Source organism: Macaca mulatta, chromosome 16 (assembly GCF_049350105.2).
Source record: "Macaca mulatta isolate MMU2019108-1 chromosome 16, T2T-MMU8v2.0, whole genome shotgun sequence".
NCBI lineage: Eukaryota > Metazoa > Chordata > Mammalia > Primates > Cercopithecidae > Macaca > Macaca mulatta.
The window spans coordinates 37,002,475-37,023,876 of record NC_133421.1 but is presented as its reverse complement, the minus strand read 5'-3'; the positions used below and the strand labels follow the sequence as shown (position 1 = coordinate 37,023,876).

General features: G+C 44.8%; 1 protein-coding gene and 1 pseudogene across 3 annotated transcripts; both read right to left on the bottom strand.

The window, feature by feature from the left end:
* Nucleotides 1–71: 71 nt before the first annotated feature.
* On the bottom strand, nt 72–9,481 carry TMEM97 (transmembrane protein 97). 2 transcript variants are annotated; one of them, XM_015118841.3, is made up of 3 exons: nt 9,162–9,481; nt 2,650–2,789; nt 72–1,763 (listed from the first exon to the last, which is right to left on the bottom strand). In XM_015118841.3, the coding sequence occupies exons 1-3, from the start codon at nt 9,464–9,466 to the stop codon at nt 1,504–1,506; spliced, it is 705 nt and encodes a 234-aa protein (XP_014974327.1). In that variant the 5' UTR covers nt 9,467–9,481; the 3' UTR covers nt 72–1,503.
* Nucleotides 9,482–20,284: 10,803 nt separating this feature from the next.
* Nucleotides 20,285–20,807, bottom strand: LOC715154 (small ribosomal subunit protein eS17 pseudogene; annotated as a pseudogene). Its single transcript, XR_001440313.3, has one exon. The product of XR_001440313.3 is annotated as a small ribosomal subunit protein eS17 pseudogene (transcript).
* Nucleotides 20,808–21,402: the final 595 nt, after the last annotated feature.

The following is a 21,402-nucleotide window of genomic DNA, read 5'->3' as shown; positions in this document are numbered from 1 at the left end:
TGAAATATGTTTAACCCGTCGTGAGAGAACCCTGGATTCTCTATCCCCCGTCCACAAAACAAACCAGGCAGTGGTCAGCAGCTACCTTTATTTGGATCACACATGTGAGTCAGACAGTACCACTAATCAGACCAATATGGCTTGTGAGCAAAATGGGTGGAAATAGAGGGAACTGACTGGGACCTGTTGTCTAACATCATTTTAAAGTTGGACTTGAGCAGAGACTTAGAGAAAGCTGATGGAATGCCAAGCATCAACGTGAAGGACCCTCTATGCACACAGTGGATGTTATGCCTGGCTCTAGCCACCTTCCCTTCTGAGAACAAGATGGGAACCACTGAAGTGTATTAAAGGATTAAGTTATCCACTAGGAAGCATACTAGCACACTTCCAGATCAGCCTTGAGATGCTAGACTTCAGATACAGGAACCTGTGTCAGGTGGCTTCTAGAAATGTGGAAGACTAAGATTTAGAAATAGAATAAACTAACTTAAAAACAAACAAACAAAAACCTTCCAGGATGATCTGTTTACAACAGCAACAAAAACATTTTCCAGTTTAATCCATTTCTGACTGAAAGTCATTGTTGGGCTGACCCTTAAGGAAAACTAAGTTTAAACTTCTTTGCATAGTGTTTTTTCTTTTTTCCTTGGGTTAGAGGTGGGGACAAGAAAACATTGATATAGTTTTGAATTAACATTAAAGAGGCAAAATTTCACATTTAAAATGGCCCAAAATGTACTGTTCATTTTGCTGACAGGTGATAACACTCTTGAGAATCAGGTGTGGAGGGTTTAGTCATAATAAGCATATATGCTGTAGGTCAGGTGACTCATGAACATGTCAAACAGGCCATGTTCTTTAGCAGTTTCTGGTCTGGTCCTGCTCTTAGTAATCTTGCGGTGGAACTCAGGCACACAGGTATTTGGTACTACTTCCTTATAACCTAGCCCACACCCCTTTGCCCACTCTCAAGCTGATCGGTCTGTTCATCCCAGTGCCCTTAGAAGGTGAAGGTTTGGGCTGGGCCCAGTGGTTGACGTCTGTAATCCCAGCACTTAGGGAGACTGAGGTGGGCCGATCACTTGAGCCTAGGTGTTCGAGACCAACCTGGGCAACATGGCAAAACCCCATCTCCACAAAAAAAAAAAAAAAAAAAAAAAAAAAAATAGCCATACGTGTTGGTACACGCCTGCAGTTCCAGCTACTTGGGAGGCTGAGGAAGATAGCTTGAGCCCAGGAGGCAGAGGTTGCAGTGAGCTGAGATCATGCCACTGCCCTTTACTCCAGCCTGGGCAACAGAGTGAGACTGTCTTTTTTTAAAAAAAAAAAAAAAAAAAAGTGAGGGTTTGACGTGGTTCCTGACACCATCTTGCTCTTGTGCATTGCTGCCAGTGGTTCAAATGCTGCTGAAGATGTGGATTCTGAGCAGTGTTCCTTGTATTGTATCCAACAAGCAACCACCCTGTAGGCATCTCTACCCTGAGCCAGTGGTTGTTTCCTTCATTTTTTTTTTCTTTTCTCCTCATACTTGTAGTAGGGGCTCCGCAACATGAAAATTAAAAGTATGAACGGGATGAGTAAGTAGGGGGCATAGACAGATATAAGCGTTAACCGTTCATGCAAAGTCTCAGGTCTTTGCCCCTTGAAACCACTGGCTTTGGAGAAATCCTCAAACAGAAATGTGGAGAGTATTGGAATTAAGGTCGTCATGGTGTGAACGGAGTAGATGATTGCAGGAGTTCGAATCCACTTGCAGCTTCCTGAGGTAGTCAGGGGAAAAGAAAAATGGTTAGGTCTGTTCATGACTCAAAGGTGTCCAAGACCTTCCCACTGTCTCTGCCTGCCTGCTTTCTTCTACTCCCTTCTCCCAGTGGAAACTCAGAACTGGCAACCTGGATGTGCCACACTGCCCAACATGCAGATTTATGTGGCAGCTCACTGACAGCTCGCCGAAGAACCAAGAATATAACTCAGAACATAACTCAGCAAAACTCTAGGGCAATAAAACTGCCATTACCTGTTAAAACCTGTGTGGGATAAAATCCCAGGGGAGGGAAATCCCTGCCCCATGGCATCTGTTTGTTCAGTAATTATATATAGGTGAGAGGATCAGGAGGCAGATTCAGTGACCCCAGGGGATGCCAATGGGAAACAAGCATTTTCAGCGGTTCTAGCTTCGTTATCAAGTACACGTGTGTGGTCACCTTTTTAAAAAAGCATTGATTATGAGAACACTAAGAATAATTTTAAAATGAGAAGCACGTTAGGGATTAGCCTGATGCTACAGCTTATAAGTCAGTATGATACTATCCAACACGGAGAAATAAAAGCCAACAAAAAGAGAAATTAATTCTGTTGGGGAACAAAACCAAAGGGAACAAGCTCATCGTTTAAGTGGTCTCAGGTTTCATGTGTATGCAAGGGATTTCTAGACTGAGGCAGCCGTGCAGCCCCACTGACCACAGACATGAACCTGAGCCACACTAATGTCCCTTTACAAGATTTACCCTGGTTATTTCCCCCAGATCCTATGGCATCCTCCCAGAAACTATGGGGACCATCCCCTTCCCTTTGGAGATACTTCCCCAAAAGATTTCTGGGACCTGATTTCTGGGTAAAAATGGGATTTTCCCACCATTTACCAACCTTTGAGGAAGGCATACGTTGCAATGGGAAAGAAAGGCAGCTGAAACACAAGCTCGCAAAACAGAAAGGACTTAAACCAGGCTGGGGGCTCCTGCAGCAGCGGGTCTTTGAACTCCTTAGCATACCACTTCAGCAGGTTTCTAAACTGAAAAAGAAAATGATCATGATGAATTACAGCCACCTGGCCTCAACAGGCTCGGTTCTAGCTCATTTGAAAATACACTGGAGGAGCCTGTCATTAATTAGCACCCCCAACCCCAGCAGCAGATGGCATGTCCAGCTGGCTTTTGTGACACAGCCTAGATGGTCATTTAATAAAAACTTACTATCCCTAACTCAAATGTTCCCTTCTCTGTGAAGTTTTCTTAACTCTTCCAGCCCCTTCTTTGTGCTACCCAGCATCTGTTCATAATTCCAAGATAACACATCCAGATGTGTTGGCCACTGTCAGGAGCAACAATAAGTATCTGGCACTTAGTAGGCACTCAGGGTGTTCGCTGAATGAACAAATGTGACATTTCTGCCAACAATATCATTCTTTGTTTAAAAAAACAAACGTGAAAACCATCCTGACACTTTCCCGTTTGCAATGGCAACTACACACCAAGCTCCAAAGGCCAGATTCCCTCAAATGCAGAAATGAATTTCCCTCTTCTTTTCTGGGGGTGGAGGTGGGAGTGAAAGGGGAAGTAAATCTAACCTCTGTGGCGATGGAATTTTGGACACTTTAATTCCAATATGGCAAACAAGTTCCTTATCATTCTTAACTCGCCTAATTCTAATTTTTGGTTTTTAGGAGACAGAATTTTAGTGGAAGAACAAACTCTGCCCCAAACTACAAACTACCTAGTAGCTTCTTGGTTATGCAGGGCTTTAGCGTCTCAGTTCTAGCTTGGGCCCCACACTTCTAATTACCCTGTCAAATAAAAAGGATGTGGATCCATGCTGACCTGGCTACAGGCAGAGAAAAGAAGCAGAGTTTAAGGCTGCCCATCTTGGGCTTTTATAGGAGCCCAAAGCCTAGTGCTCTTGGCTCTATGTGGACTACTAAACGTCTGTAACATCACATTTTACCTCCTAGATGTGGCATTGTCCTGACACACAGGCCTTCAAAGACAAATCAGTCTTGATACTATGATTAATAAAGGCAACTCCAGGGTAAGAATTTATCTTACAATGGAAAATCCAAGAATATTTTTCCTGTTAATTTTTAATCAAAAGATAAAGGCTCACTATTGTGAAATAGAAGCCCCTCTGCTGCAAGAGCACTTTAAGCAAACATCCAGAAACAAATATCCTGTTAGCATATTTTTGATTTCAGAAAGGCTCTGGCTAGATAACCAATTTATTGACCAAAGGGTCAATAAATTTGTACTTAATTTGAAATTGAAATTCATAAGCACTTTTCTGGATGGGAATGTGGTTTGAATAGGATTGAATTGATAGGAAACACAAAGGCTAAGTCACTGTCCCTCTCCAGGGTTCTATTTCCTCATCTATAAAATAAGCAACTTGGACTAGATGTTTTCTTAAGATCCCTTTTTTGCTTTTTAGATTTTTAAAAATACTGGATGAAACTACCTGCTTTAAAAGATTGACTGTAAAATTATTATTTTTGAGACAGTCTCTGTTGCCCAGGCTGGTGGAGTATGGTGATTTGATCTCGGCCCACTGCAGCCTCAACATCCTGGGCTCAGATGATTCTCTCACCTCAGCTTCCCCAGTAGCTGGGACTACAGGTATGCACCACCAAACTCAGCTAATTTTCTGTAGAGATGGGGTTTTGCCACATTGCCCAGGCTGGTTTTGAACTCCTGGGCTCAAGCGATCCTCTTGCTTCAGCCTCCCAAAGTACTGCGATTACAGGTGTGAGTCACTGCACCCGGCCTGACTGCAAAATGTAAGAGGCATTCTGGGTCAGGCCCGGTGGCTCATGCCTATAGTCCCAGCACTTTGGGAGGTCAAGGCAGGTGGATCACCTGAGGTCAGGAGTTGGAGACCAGCCTGGCCAATATGGTGAAACCCCGTCTCTACTAAAAATACAAAAATTAGCTGGGTGTGGTGGCTCACGCCTATATTCCCAGCTACTCTGGAGGCTGAAGCAGGAGAATCGCTTGAACCCAGGAGGTGGGAGGTTGCAGTGAGCTGAGATAGAGCCACTGCACTCCAGCCTGGGTGACAGAGCGAGACCCCATCTCAAAAAAAAAAAAAAAAAAAAAAAAGGCATTCTGGCTATTTGAACCTCATTTTCTATTCAATTTGCATACAACCTTTCTGATCCAACTATTTCGTAAATTGAGGCAGACTCGTATAGCACTTTAATTTCTAAGGCCTACAAAAATCAGCGAAATTTAAAAAACCTTATCACCCAGATATTGTAATAATGAATTATTATAATCGTAACCAACCATCTTACACAGTCATATACCTGCCACCTGATGCCAGAATGAGGCTGGGACTAATTGTGAGTAGAAGAGTAGAAAGCCCAGGCACCTGGCAGACAGGTGAGGCGCGTAGGACCTGGGGCAGAGTGCCTGGCTTTAGGCAAGGCCTTTAATCTCCCTACACTTGTGTCCCCATCAATAAAACAGAGCCAATAATAGTGCCTACTTCACTATTGGTAAGATAGTGACTTAATATATGTAGTCTTTAAAATAATGGCTAGCACATAATGATTACTTAATGGAATGTAATTAATACATATTTGGAGATATTCAAGTTTAATCCCATTAAAATCACAGCTAACAACTGGTCATTAAAAATTTTTAGCTATGACCTCCCCAAGAAAGGTAATGAAACTGTTTACATTTATACCTGACTCACATTTGACTCAACTCACTCTTGTTATCCATTAAAAGATGCACCTGGCCTGCACACATGGATCTCTAAACCAGGGGTTCCCACTCACCAATCTTGTACTTCTGTAAGTTAGAATGGGAATACAGACTGATTTCAGAGCCAGATGCTCACTTGTTTTTCCTTATTTTTACCAGAAGCAATGTTATCCAGCTGCAAATGATACTACAAAACGCTTCCCATCCTCTCCTTTCCATTTTCGTATCCAAACTAAATTCTTACTGTTTCATAATAAAATAAGAGTTTTCCCAGGCCGGGCACGGTGGCTCACACCTGTAATCCCAGCACTTTGGGAGGCCGAGGCAGGCAGATCGCCTGAGGTCAGGAGTTTGAGACCAGCCTGGCCAACATGGTGAAATGCTGTCTCTAAAAAAAATATGAAAACTAGCCGGGCGTGGTGGCATGCACATGTAATCCCAGCTACTCGGGAGGCTGAGGAAGGAGAATTGCTTGAACCCGAGAAGCAGAGGTTGCAGTGAGCTGAGATCGCACCACTGCATTCCAGCCTGGGCGACAGAGACTGTCTCAGAAAAAAAAAAAAAGAAAAATTTAAAAAAATAAGAGTTTTTCCAAGCAGTGATTTGGTGCAATCCAAGAAAAAAAAATTTATTTTGCAAATTTCAGCCCAACCACTAGGTGATCTCCTACAGGCTTTTAGCTCTAGGAAAAATTCCTTCTATTTTGGGAAGAAAACAACAGACGTTAAATTTTGGCATTTTTCAAAGAGAATGTGAGAATAATTCAAGGCTTTTATTATTATTTGCCCCATAGAGAAGTAACAAAATCAGCATTTCCTACACCAAAGCAACAAGAATGGAGGCACAGACCTTACATGCTAGGATGCCCCCGTGCTAATGCCTTCAAACATCATCACACACACAGATACAACACACAACCAGGATGCCCCTGTGCTAATGCCTAACATCACATCTCACACGCAGGTTCTGGCCAGATGCTGCCTGCACTGACCCTTGGGCCTTCTGCAGTAAGTCAGGATTAAAAAAATAAAGCTGATGCTGGGAATGGTCGGTCACGCCTGTAATCTCAGCACTTTGGGAGGCTGGGGCAGGAGGATGGCCTGAGCCCAGAAGACCAGCCTGGGTAACATAGTAAGACATCATCTCTACAAAAAATAAAAAGTTAGCCAGGTGTGCACCTATGGTCCTAGCTACTCAGGAGACAGGTGGGAGGATCTCTTATGCTCAGGAGTTCAAGGCTGTGGTAAGCCATGACTGCATCATAACACTGCAAGCCTGGGTGACAAAGGACCCTGTTTCTTAAAAAAAAGACTGAGGAAATTTTATCAAATTTAAACATTTAAATGGGATCTTTATGATATGATGCTGAGCACCTTTTAAGTGTATTTTGTTAGGGGTGAGCAAGATGGGCTTGTGGGAATGGCACATCCAGGAAGGATAAAGAAACCAACAGCTGTGAAGTCTGGAATGGCTACATGGAGTAGCAGGCTAATTACGAAGTATTAAAAGGTCCTATAACACCAGAGATTGTAAACAGGCAGCCTGCCTGAGTATTGCTGGCCATACAGGTTTCAAAAACCACAGATAGGCCAACACTGTAGTAGATTTTCCTTTCTTTAGGGCAATTAATGGTTACTGCAGAGCTGCGATGACCTCTTCGGTTTTCAGGAAGAGTCTGTACTATCTGGCCCTGTAGTAGGCTGAATAGTGACCCCCAAAGATAAACACATCCTAATTCCTGGAACCTGTGACTGTTACTTTATTTGGCAAAAGGGACTTTGCAGATGTAAATAAGGATTTTGAGATGGGAGATTTTCTGGGTTATCTGGTGCGCCCTGAATGTATGACAAGTGTCTTTATAAAAGCGAAGCAGAGGGAGCTCTGACTACAGAAAGGGTGGCAATGTGATGACCTGAAGCAGAGATTGAAGTGATGTGAACACAAGCCAAAGAACATTGGCAGCCACCAGAAAATGGAAGAGGCAAGAACCAAATTCTCCCCTGGAGCCCTCAGGAGTGAGCCCTGCCTTGATTTGAGCACTGTAAGATTTCATTGTGAACTTCTGGCCTCCAGAACTGTAAACAAATAAATCTGTTAAATCACTATATTTGTGGTAACTACAACAGCAATATGAAAATGAACCCACCCTGTATACGTTTGAGCTTATAATTTAACTCAACTCTCTCAACAGCTGAGGATACAGAGCCCTGACCCGCCCAAGTCACCACCAGTTCTTGGAAGAACCAAGTCCCCAGACCGCACCTTGCCTCATACTACCTACGCTTTTCCCACGCAAAAGGAGGCCAGAGGTCTTCCCGTTGTGTTTGGTTCTAGAAGGAAACAAAAGAGTGACTTATGGGAGTGGTGGAACATTATTGAACCATGGCCTTTTTGGGAGAGTTAGGTCCCTTGAAAAGTCGATGGGAGCTATATTCTCCTTCCAGGAAACAAAGGCATACACATTTTGCACCCATTTTTGGGAGCTCATGACCCTCAGGTAATGAACCTTTCCTCGGCAGAGAAAAAGCATTTAAGGAGAAACAGAGGCAAAATAAAATCTTCAGGTAGACAAGTCAGTCCTGCCTACAGTTCTAGATAAGTTGCAGAAACAGAACTGAGGACAGGAATCCATGGAAGAAGGTCACAGGGTCCAGATACGAGAAAAAAACCCAACGAACCGGGAAACTAAAACTGTAGCTTGGAAGAAAAAAACAAAGCAATAAAGCAGAGTTTGGGGTTAAAAGAATGCTCTCCAACAACCACGAAATCGGGATTTTCACCTTGTTTTTACTCGGGAGATCACTGTTACTCGAACCCAATATTGAAGAGCCAATCTGAAAAGATGGCAATTTACTCTCGAGCTCTGGAAGTTGCTGGAACCTGACCTTGAAGCAGTGACCATCTGTGAACGCCCCAGCTGCACCAACCAAGGTCCTAAACCTTCAGACAGGTCTGTTTCTACTTGGACTTTTTCTCTGGGATCAGACTGGTATTTTAAAGCCCTTCCAAAAAAAAAAAGATTAAAGCAAACCTAACATGTGGCTTTAGACACCACTTCATCCAGACTACTTCCCTCAGACACTGACAACCGGCCAGAGGTGGAATCGCGGGAAACCTTAAACCCAAGGAAGGCCGGGCGCGGTGGCTCACGCCTGTAATCCCAGCACTTTGGGAGGCCGAGGCGGGCGGATCACAAGGTCAGGAGATCGAGACCACAGTGAAACCCCGTCTCTACTAAAAATACAAAAAATTAGCCGGGCGCGGTGGCGGGCACCTGTAGTCCCAGCTACTCAGGAGGCTGAGGCAGGAGAATGGCGTGAACCCAGGAGGCGGAGCTTGCAGTGAGCCGAGATCGCGCCACTGCACTCCAACCTGGGCGACAGCGTGAGACTCCGTCTCAAAAAAAAAAAAAAAAAAAAAACCCAGGGAAGAAGTGACTTTAAAGGAAACAAAGCGTTCGCCCCTGCCGCTTGGGAGAAGGGTCTGGGATAGAGACAAAGCCCGAGGAAAACACAGAGCTAAAGTTTTTAGGGTTAGGAGCTGGGGAGGCACGGGCAGGACCCGAGGGAGGCGGCAGAACTGGCACCCAGGGTGCGCGAGCGCGGAGGAGGTGAAGGCCCTGTGGACGCAGCGCGCGGCAAAGCCTCGGCGGGCCGGGATAAGACGGGCGCCCCTCACCTCGACTGGGTAAAGCTCGCGCGGCAGCACCGCCTGCAGGTCCATGAACAGGGTGATGGGGATATGGCTGAGAAAGTAGATGCCCAGCAGCCACTCCACGCAGCGCCTGGTTGCCGGAACCCCCATCGTCCGTCGGTTGGGCCTGGACCGGCCGACGTGAGAAGAGGTGCCAAGTCCGCGCGCCTTCCCGGACCCACTCGCCTCGGTCGCCGCCCCGCCCCCTCGAGGGCTATGCATGCCGCTCCCATTGGCTGTCGAGAAGAAGAGGCTCGCGGACAGGGGGCGGTATTCCCAGCAGGGCGCATCCATTGGTCCGTATAAGTATAGCGCGTGGTGAAGGCGTCTCGTAAGCCGTTTCCATTGGCCACCGGGAGCGCCGCGTGGGCGTGGCTTAGTCACGTCTTTCGGCGCGCGGCTACTCAGTGCAGATCGCGGATGCAAGGGCGGGCCCTGCGTTTCCGTGCTGGCCCGGTGGTATCCTGGTCTCCGGGCGGCTGCCGGCGGTGCTCCCTTCCATCATGGCTCCGTTCGCTCGCTCTGTTCGTGTACTAGTGACCAGCGCCTGTTCTGGGCCGCGGTGCCCCCGTGCAGTGCGGGCGTCACGGAGCAGGGGTCGCAGAGCGGGGCACGAGCGCCACGGCGCAGGTTCCCGGCCCAGCCGGGGTTGCGGGTCTGGGGAGGCAGCCGGCCGCGGTGAACAAAGAAGCAGAGGGGAGGACTCGAGGGACGTAGGAGGCAGTAAAATGGACAGGAATCCTCACCGGCTGTGGAGCATGAGGAAAGGTCAAGGATTCGTTCACTCGTTCAGCAAATACTGATGTTCACCTCCACGCTGGGCGTAGGCCTGTCTCGGGGCAGGATCGCCGAGGCTACCATTTGCTAAGAGGGGACACAGGGCAAGGGAGTGCGAGGAAGGAATGCAGCTTGGACTACGTGGACCTTGAGTGGGCTGCAGCGTTGGTTGGAGGAGGCAGTTGGGTGAGCCTGTCTGGAGAGGTAGGCTTGTGAGGCATCCGCCTTTGATGGCGAGCAGAGGGCCTGGGAGAGATCCTGGGGGAGCTCCAGCCTTGGGTCATGGGAGGAGGGGACTGAGATAGGAGCGGACTAGCAGGAGACGATGTCACAGGGAGGGGCAGCCGTGTCAACACTGAGTGATGCCCACCTGTGGCCCTGTGGGGAACAGCTGTGTCGTGGGGGCAGGAGCCAGGGAGTGACAAAGTGGGGAAATGGAGGCAGGAAGTGTAAACACGAAGGGGAGGAGACGTGGGGCAGTAGCTGGAGAGAGGCACTCGAGAGTTTATTTTTCAGGTGAGAAAGACTTGAGCTAGTTTAGTTTGGACAATGGGAGAGGTTGCCCCTACTCGAGAAGAGCAGGAAATGCGGCTCAAAGCCCTGGAGGAGGCGGAGAGGATGGAAGGATTGGGGTGGGTTAGGTGGGTGCCCTGCGCTCCACCCAGCTGCCCCTTACCTTGGGACGCTATGGGCTAGGACAGAGGGATTGTGGCAGTGTTGAAGACCAAGCTGAGGTGAGAGAGCCGCTGACCCGGAGGCCCCAATCTCTCAGGCTGTGTGCTTTGCATTTCTCTAGTGCGGGGTCTACCCGGAAGAAGGCTGCTGGACCCCTGCAGAGTTTGGGTTCAGAAAGACGAAAGGTGGTTTTGAAGAGTTGAACAAGAGTGATTGAGGTGCTGGAGGTTGCAGTTCAAGCTAGGTAGGGGGAGAGGGAGAGGTGAGGCCAAAGGGGGCTGTAAGACAGTGGAGGAGTGAATGGGTTTGAGGCCTGCTGAGGAACACGTGCCAGCATGATGGGAGTCACTGGGCTGGAAGGGTGGGAGCTTATGAGGAGGGCGTGCAATACCTGAATTCCGGGGGTCAGGTAGAGGTTCTGCCCGTGGGAGTGTGCGACTGAAATGGAGTGGAGGGTAAGGTCTTTGGAGATGACGTCAAGGGAAGGCCACCCAGGGAGACGGTGGCGAAAATGCCACTGCACACGGGGAGTAACTAGAAGGAAGGTAAGCATGAGATGACAGTGGAGGGGAAACTGTGTGGACATGGCCTTGGGGAGCCAGGAGGCTGCTGATCCTGACCTTGAAGAGTGTGAGAACGCGAATAGCCTGTGCTGGAGAGGGCTGTGGGGAAGCTGAGTCCTCAGCTAAGTGCCAGTTACTGGGGGAGGTGACAGTGGAGGGGTTTGGCTGGGGAGGAGGAGGAGCAGGTTGGAAGGAGACACAGGAGGAGAGATGTGGAGGTCCTTGGGTGGGGAGCAGGGGATAAACAGCATGGGCGGCTGAGCATTGTGAGAGCACACAGTTCTGGCGTCCTCTGAGCCTCAGGTCAGCCTTGCCCAGGATCCCAGAGCCGACAGCCAGAGGAAGGCAGGGGTGTTCAGTGCTGTTTGTCCTGCTCCGAGGGGGGAGCCTGTCTCCATGGAGAGAACACTCTACCAGGGGCCTAGGAGGGAGGACTCAGAATTAGCTGCTGCTTTTTTTCCAGGGGAAAAAAAAAAAGCCAATGCCTGGGAAACCTTAGGTCACCTGAGGAGAGAGGCCATTTTGTTCACAACATAAATCTTAAAGGCAATTTGCTCTTCAGACTCCACTCTGTTCCCATTCCCCTCGTATTGGTCACTTAGTAGCCATCTTGGTTATCAAATTGACCATTGAGGTATTGCAGTGCTTGTGTTCAAGTAACCCGTGGTGGCTCATACCTGTAATCACTTTGGGAGGTGGAGGCAGGAGGATCCCTTGAGGCCAGGAGTTTAAGACCAGCCTGGGCAACATAGCAAGACCCCATCTCTTAAAAAAAAATTAGTTGGGCATGGTAGCGTGCCTATAGTCCCAGCTACTTAGGAGGCTGAGTTGGGAGGATCCCTTGAGCCCAGGAGTTTGAGGCAGCAGTGAGCTATGATCACTTCACTGCACTCCAGCCTCCGCAACAGTGAGACTCCTCTCAAAGGCCCTAACGTACAGTGGTAGTGATGTGACAATTCGGATATGCCAGTGAGAAACCATAAAGTTCCTTTATGTGAAAAAGTAGAGATTTTTGACTTAGGAAAAAATGCTGAGGTTGCTAAGATCTATAGTACAGTAAGATATTTTGAGAGCGATCACATTCACATACCATTTATTACAGTATATTGTTATACTTGTTCTATTTTATTGTTAATGTCTTAACTGTGCTTGATTTGTAAATTAAACTTTATCATAGGTTTGTATGTATAGGAGAAAACAATATGGTTCAGTACTACCTATGGTTTCAGGCCTCCACTGGGGGTCTTGGGACATGTTCTCCCAAGGATAAGGGGGACTTTTGTGTACAGCTCCTCTCTCCCTTCTCCAAACCATTCACTTGAATGAGAACATGAAGGCTGGGCACGATGGTTCACGCCTATAATCCCAGGAGAGGCCAAGGCAGGTGGATTACCTGAGGTCAGGAGTTCCAGACCAGCCTGGCCAACATGGTGAAACCCTATCTCTGCTGAAAATACAAAAGTTAGCCAGCCATAGTGGTGCACACCTCTAGTCCCAGCTGCTCAGGAGACTGAGGCAGGAGAATTGCTTGAACCTGGGAGCAGAAGGTTGCAGTGAGTCGTGATAGTGCGATTGCACTCCAGCCTGGGTGACAGAACAAAACTCTGTCTTCAAAAAAAAAAAAAAAAGGCCGGGCACGGTGGCTCAGGACTGTAATCCCAGCACTTTAGGAGGCCGAGGTGGGTGGATCACCTGAGGTCAGGAGTTCAAGACCGGCCTGGCCAACATGGTGAAACCCCATCTCTACTAAAAATACAAAAATTAGCCAGGCATGGTGGTGTGCGCCTGTAGTCCCAGCTACACGGGAAGCTGAGGCAGGAGAATCAGTTGAACCTGGGAGGTGGAGGTTGCAGTGAGCCAAGATCGTACCACTGCACTCTAGCCTGAGTGACAGAGCGAGACTGTGTCTCAAAAAACAAACAAACAAAAACAAAACAAACATGAAGAGCTGGGTGGGCCTTTAAAGATAATCTAGGCCTAACACCTCATGAGGAAACTGAGGCTCAGAGAGGTGTTTGTCCCAGGTCACAGAGTGACAAGGCAGGGACTGGAACCCTGGTATCCTAATTGCCCAACCCCAGGCCAAGTCTTCTATCCCTAGGGCAGAGCAACGCCTTCCTGCGCAAGGTCTTCAGACCAAACCCAGGGCCCAGGAGAGGCCTGGCTAGGCTGGCACACTGCACAGCTGGAGAGGCCTGGCAGCACTGCTCCCACCCTCCACCCATTATGGCTTTAAGGGTATGGTGGTACCTTTTAATTTACCTTGGGGTGGGTTAGGTGGGTGCTCTGTGCTCCTCCCAGCTTCCCCTTCCCTTGGGAAGTTATAATTAAGTTCCCTGTAGAACTTAATTATGACTGCTTGCTGGAGGGCAATGGGGCAGGAGGAGTGCGGGCTAGGATTTGTGCAGGAAATGTGGTAAGTGTACTGGTGTCAATGTGACCACTTCTCAAAAAACATCTCATCCAGCCCTGGCAACATAGTGAGACTCCCATCTCTGTAACAAAAATTAGCCGATGTGGTGGTACGCACCTGTAGTCCCAGCTACTCAAAAGGCTGAGGTGGAAGGATGGCTTGAACCCAGGAGTTCAAGGCTGCAGTGAGCCGTGATTACACCACTGCGCTCCTGCCTGGGTAACAGTGCGATCCTGTCTTAAAACAAAAAACCCCCCAAATGTCACCTAGCCAAATTTGTTACCTATAAAGATTTTCAAGGCCAAGTACTTTCAGTGGATGGTCCCTCTGTCCAAAAAAATTATGTCCAGCCGTTTGAAATTCCTTTAATGGGGGACCATAGCTCTTAATTTGATGAGGTCAGATAAGTCTTAGAATGCAAATGGCTCTAAGAGAGGTCAACTGAAGAAGGCAACTGTGGAAAGAATGACCCCGTCCTTATGAGAACAATGTTTAGTGCCTTTAAAAAAGTATTTATATTGTGATGAGACAAACACCATTAGCCTAACAGTGGACCTAATGGTGGCAGAAAGGGAATTCTAGCATTGTAACCCCAGCTGAAAGGTACTTGGAGCAGGCCATGTTGAATTGGCCACTTGCTTCTTTGACAGCAACTGTACAAAGCTCTTTCCTCACCTCCCAGCTTTTGCTTCACTTTCTGTCTACTTAAAATGCACCCACCCTTCTCACCCCACCCCTGCTTGCCTCCCCCATCTCTGTGTATTTTAATATTTGGCTGAAGGCCACCTCCGCCGATTGCCTCTATTTGGTGGCGCTGTTACGTCCTCTGAACCTATCTCTGAAGGTTTGTCCCTTTCCAGTGAGCAACACTGATTGAAGCCCATGTCTCTGGACATATTTCCCACTAGATCATAGATTCCTTGAAAAGTGCAAAAACTATATTTTTCACTGTTTTAAAACTTGCCGTTTTAAAAATTAGGAGCCACAACACCAAGTCAAAAAGAATAAGAAATAAACACTTATCAAAAGTATTTATTATACAAGAAAAATTATGAATACATCTTTCACCTCAGTTCAGCAATTCTAAGTCCTGTCTTCATTAATTCACTGTATGACCTCATGCAAATCATGTCGTATTCCTCATTCTTTGTGCCTTTATTTGTAAAATGAGCTTGAACGAGACACTCTTTCATGTCATTTCTTGGTCTAAAATCCCACAAATTTGCAGATTTAAGCTGAATTAAATTTACCCTATTAAAAAGGCTGATTGATTTCTTCAATGTTAACGCAAAAACATAAACACCATCAACTCCCACAAAAGTAAACAATCACAGTAATCACAACAATCACAGTAATTCCTGGTAGTGAAGCACAAAACATTTTCCTCCTACCCCTAAAATAAATGTCTCATCACAATGACACGGACACCAAGTAAAAATAAAATACTAGGTGTCACTGGGGTTAGTGATGACTTTAAACGGAAAACCAAAGACACACCCATGAAAGAAATAATTGGTAAGTTAGGTTTCATTAAAATTTAAAACCCCTGCTCTGCAAAAGACACCGTCAAGAGAAAGAGAAGACAGTTTGGCAGTTTCTTACAAAGTTAAACCTATTTTTACTATTCAATCCAGCAATCACACTCCTTAGTATTTAACTAAAGGAGCTGAAAATTCATGTCTACACAAAAACTAAAACACTGATATTTACAGCATTCTTTATTCATAATTGCCAAAACTTGGCAACAATTCAGGTGTCCTTCAATAGGTGAATGGGTAAGTAAACTGTGATATATATATACCAGACAGTGGAATATTATTTATCACTAAAAAGAAATGAGCTATCAAGCCAGGAAAAGACATGGAGGAACCTTGGATGCATATTCAAGAATATGTGAAAGAAGCCAATGTGAAAAGGCTCCATAACGATTGGAAACATAGGACATCCTAGAAAAGACAAAACTACGGAAACAGTAAAAAGATCAGTAGTTGCCAGGAATTTGAGGGGAAGAAAGTAAAAGGATGAACAGGTGGACGCCAGGGGTCTTTTTGAGCAGTGAATGCTATAATGATAGATAAATGTCACTATACATTTGTCAAAATGCATAGAACTACACCAAGAGTGAACCTTTCATCTATTGTAGAAAATGTATTATAACAAATGTGCAGGAGGCTGTGTCCTTACTTTCTGCTCAACTTTGCTGTGAACCTAAAACTACTTGAAAAAATAAAGTCTGTTTATCTGTATAAACAACACCAAAGTGAATAATTACAATAAACTCATATTCAGTATTTCTAAAGCACTTCTTCCAAATAGCATGTGTATTTAAAAATTTTTAAACTTTACTAAAAAACTGAATGGTAAACTGAAAACAATGGTTACCTCTAAGAAATGAAACAGAAAGGAGGGTGTTCTTTCAGTTTTTGCTTGTTACAGTGTAGCCTGAACTTTTAAGAATATCTGTTTTACTTTTGTATTATTTGTGTTTAATAGTATATTTTAATAAAAGGGGCCACAATGTACTAAAAAATTAAACACATTGCTAGCACAACCTTTCCTCACCTGTGACCAGGCTGTCAGACTAGATAACATATCTAGAGGTAAGATTAAAGTTCTTATGAAACAAAAAAAAAAATTTTTTTTTAAATTCTGCCTATGAGTTCGGTCTAACAAAATGTCTCGAGAAAAGCATTTTACAAAAAAATGTCCTTAATGGGCATAATTTTAACAGTGCAAATTACCTTTAAAAGACTGGGCCTGTAATCTCAGCTACTCTGGAGGCTGAGGCAACAGGACTGCTTGGGCCCAAGAGTTTGAAAACAGCCTGGGTAACACAGTGGACAAGAGCAAGGATGTGAAAGAACTCAGTCTTTACCATGGTTAACTTGAATAAAATAAAAATTGTCTTGTATGAACCAGCCTCTTCTCATTTTATTTACATAGGCAACATGGTGAAACCCTGTCTCTACCGAAAACAAAACAAAACAAAAAACACACCAAAAAGAACAAAAATTAGTCAGGTGTGCTAGTGCACACCTGTAGTCCCAGCTACCTGGGAGGCTGAGGTGGGAGAATAATTGAGCCCAGGAAGTCAGTGAGCCGTGATTGCACCACTGCCCTGTAGCCTGGGTGATAGCAAGACCCTTAGTTATTCTTAATCAACACATTTTTTTTTTAAAGGAATAATCTCTGTAAATATTTTCTCCCAGTCCAGCTTATCAATTTTTTATTTCATATATTGTGCTTTTGGGTTGTCTCTAAGAAAATATTTGTCTAGCCTGTGGTCACAAAGACTTTCTTTTGTATTTTGTCTTCTAGAATATTTCATTTTCAGTTTTACATTTAGGTCTGCAGTGCATTTGGAGTTAATTGTTTATTATGATTCAAAGTATAGATTGAGGCTCTTTTTTTGTTTTGCATATGGACACCTAGTTCTAGTGTCATTTATTGAAAACACTGTCATTTCTGTGTTGGATTCTCTTTGTACTTCTGTTGAAGATTAGTTAATCATAGATGTGTGGGTCTTTTTTTGGACTAAAACTCTAAAACTATATTATTAATCCTGATTTGTATTGCATCTGACAGATCCAGAATGATTTGAAAAGTTAATTAGCTAACAAATTTAGAAATTTGTCAAGTGTCTTATTTGGAACCTGGCATTTGCTGACAGTAGTTTGTAATCTACAGAAGGGTTTTCTAAAATAACTTTAAGCCTAAAATTAAAGGAAGATTTTGCTAATGATTCATTATCTGTTTGGAAAAACTTGTGTGATTTTTCATGGAGTAGGGATGAGCTGAAATGGTTTTTCCTAGAAGATGCCCATTTTCTTTTTTGTAGAAGTACTTGGTAGTTCTCTAAGAATCTGTGTTTATGCTTTATATCTTCTTTGATAGTGATACATTTTGGGGCAGTTCTCTTTTTGTTTAAAACCATCACATAGTTGTCCTAAGTTAAATACGTAAGCCAGACTTGATGGCTTATGCCTGTAATCCCAGAATTTTGAGAGGCAGAGGCAGGAGGATCACTTGAACCCAGGAGTTTGAGGCCACCTGGGCACCATAGCGAGACCCCCTCTCTACAAAAATCAAAAACAGTTTGGGTGCGGTGGCTCAGGCATGTAATCCCAGCACTCTGTGAGGCCGAGGCAGGCAGATCACCTGAGGTCAAGAGTTTGAGAGCAGCCTGGCCAACATAGTGAAACCCTGTTTCAACTAAAACAAACAAACCAAACAAAAAATTAGTTGGGTATGGTGATTCATGCCTGTGATCCCGGCTACTCAGGAGGCTGAGGCAGGAGAATCGCTTGAACTCAGGCGGTGGAGGTTGCAGTGATCCAAGATTGTGCCACTGCACTCCAGCCTGGGTGACGGAGCAAGACTCCGTCTCAAAAAAAAAGAAAAAAAGAAAAAGAAAAAAACCCAAAAACATAGCCTGGCATGGTGGTGCATTCCTGTTGTCCTAGCTGAGGTGGGAGGATTGCTTGAGCCCAGGAGTTCAAGGTTACAGTAAGCGATGATGGCCCCACTGCACTCCAACCTGGGTGACAGAGAGAGACTCTGTCTCTAAACAAACTAACTAAAGGTTTAATTACTTTTAAAAAGTACACAATTATTGTTTTTAGGATGAGATTTTTTCTTTTTTTTGAGACAGACTCTTGGTTTGTCACCTAGGCCTGAGTGCAGGGGCTCAATCAGCTCACTGCAATCTTGAACCCCTGGGCTAAATAAAGTGAGGCAGGAACCTCAGCTTACCGAGTAGCTAGAACTATAGGATTAGGAATACAGGCACATGCCACCACACCCAGTTAATTTTTTTGTAGAGACAAGGTCTCACTATGTTGCCCAAGCTAAAGTCCAGCTTCCTGGCCTCAGGCAATGAATGCTCCCACTTCAGCCTCCCAAAGTGCTAGAATTACACGCACGAGCCACTGTGCCTTGTCTATTCTTTTATCATTAAACTGTATAGACCTGTAGAGTGAAAGAATTGATATTTGGCTGTACATTGGTATTCCATAATATAATGAGGTTTGAGCTAGTCTCAGTATTTGGATGTTTATTATTTAGTAATTTAGAAGTATTTTGCAATTAACACCTTTAAATTAACTTAAAAATTTAAATGTAGTAGAAATTAAAATGCCAAGAAGCAGATGTTATTTTAAAAAGATCATTGGACAAAATATTGAGGTTAATTTAAGACAGACTTTCAGGATTAATAGCTATTTTAAAATTTTTAAAATCTTTTGTTGATGAGTGCTTTTTCTCATTCCTGAAATACCTACTCTTAAGTCCTTTTTTTTTTTTTTTTTTTTCTGTCTTTGGAAAACATACTCCTGTCCCTTGCTATTCAATTTTTCTTCCTTTTTTTCCGTTTCTTCATTTGGCTAGACTTTGCCACAATTTTATTTTTATTATTTTTATTGTGGTAAAATACATGTAATAAAATTTATCACTTTAACTATTTTAAAGTATATAATTCTAGCCACGTGTAGTGGAGCCTGTAGTTCCAGCTAGTCAGGAGGCTGAGCCTGGGCTCCTTGAGCCTAGGAGTTTGAAGGCAGCCTGAGCAACATAACGAAACCTCCTTCTCTTCCCCCGCCCCGCCCCGCCCCGCCCCGCCCCGACGGAGTCTTGGTCTGTTGCTCAGGCTAGAGTGCAGTGGCGCCATCTCGGCTCGCTGCAAGCTCCGCCTCCTGGGTTCACGCCATCCTCCTGCCTCAGCCTCCTGAGTAGCTGGGACTATAGGTGCCCGCCACCGCGCCCGGCTAATTTTTTTTGTATTTTTAGTAGAGACGGGGGTTTCACTGTGTTAGCCAGGATGTTCTCGATCTCCTGACCTAGTGATCCGCCCCCCTCAGCCTCCCAAAGTGCTGGGAGACCTCCTCTTAAAAAAAAGAATTATATAGTTCAGTGGCATTAAGTACATTAAGAATATTGTACAACCATCACTCCCACCACCTTGTTCTAGAACTTGTTCATCATTGCCACACCATGTTAGCACCTTATTGTTCCCTAGTGTTTGGCTGTCATATTAAGTATTAGGTTTGTAAAGGATTAACAAGACTCAGTTCTTGTACTCAAGGACTTCAGAGATCGTAAGAGAAACCTAACATTTATAATACAATGTGGCAAATTACATGTTAGAGCTCCCCATCACTGAATTTTATTTATTCAATTTTATATATATATATATATATATATATTTTTTTTTTTTTTTTTTTTTTGAGACGAAGTCTCGCTCTGTCGCCCAGGCCTGAGTGCAGTGGCCGGATCTCAGCTCACTGCAAGCTCCGCCTCCCGGGTTCACGCCATTCTCCGGCCTCAGCCTCCCGAGTAGCTGGGACTACAGGCGCCCGCCACCTCGCCCGGCTAGTTTTTTGTATTTTTTTAGTAGAGACGGGGTTTCACCGGGTTAGCCAGGATGGTCTCGATCTCCTGACCTCGTGATCCGCCCGTCTCGGCCTCCCAAAGTGCTGGGATTACAGGCTTGAGCCACCGCGCCCGGCCATATTTTTTTCATATATTTACCAATGCATACATTTAATGAATCAGGCATATAATGCTCACCTATTCAGCAATTTCAGTGCTTTTCCTGCTTGCCTTGCAAATTTCATCTAGGAGTTTACAAAGGAATACTCGGTGAAGCCTGATCATCAAATGGATTTTTCCCTGGGGAAGTCCAGTTCTTTTTTTCTTTTTTCTTTTCTTTTCTTTTTTTTTTTTTTTTGCTGTTGTCCCAGATTTATTGAAAATAATATAGCACTGCAGAAAAAATTCAAACAGGTCCCCGAGGCGTTTTGAAATTCATCCCAACTGTAGGCTGAGTGACCTGCAGGTTGGACAGACTGCCGACGTCCAAAAGCTTCAGCATTTCCTTAGTGTCAGGATCTACTTCAATTATCTCCTGATCCAGGGCTGAGACCTCGGGAACGTAATTGTCTCTCCTTTCTCTCTCCTCCTCCTGCAGCTTGATGGAGATACCTCTTACAGGGCCTCTCTGAATCCGCTTCATCAGATGGGTGACATAGCCTGCTATCTTGTTGCGGAGCGTCTTGCTGGGGATAATGGCGATCTCCTCGCACACGCGCTTGTTCGTGTGGAAGTCGTTGCCCAGGCGCGTGTAGTACTTCTCTATGATGACCCGGGCCGCCTTCTTCACGGTTTTGGTGCGAACGCGGCCCATGTTGGCGGGTCCTTGGTAAAGAGGCTCTTTTTTCTTTTTTTTTTTAAATTATACTTTAAGTTCTGGGGTACATGTGCGATTCCTCAATTAGAATTTTAATTTTGAAAATTAAAAAATTGAAAAAGCAAAGTAACTTTTTGTTAGGTTAGCATTCCAGTTATCATATCATTCCACACACTGAATTCATTTAGGCTAGACCAAAAGACTGAAGTCTTTAGTCTTTTGATTTAGGTCATTGTGGGATTCACAAATCCTCAAGCCCTATACTTTATGGCAAGAAGGGAACCAGAAAATTGATATTTTGATTTAAAATCAAATTATGAGCTATTACTTCCTAATGAAGCAGGGAGATCTGTGAAAACTATGATTAGAGAGAACTTCTTAGTTGTCTGCAACTATCATTTGTTGAAACTGTTTTTACTTATTTTAGTTGCAGTGACAACTTGCTTATGATCAAATACAGCATTATATGGGCATGTTTATCTCTCTAGGCAGATCATCTTGATGAATAGTTGCTTTGGAAACTGTCAAGAGATTGTTTTTAATTCCTTGAAAAGTCAGGAGGTATTAATTGATTTAAAGTTTCATGTCTTAGCAGTTTTAGTTTAAAATAATGCG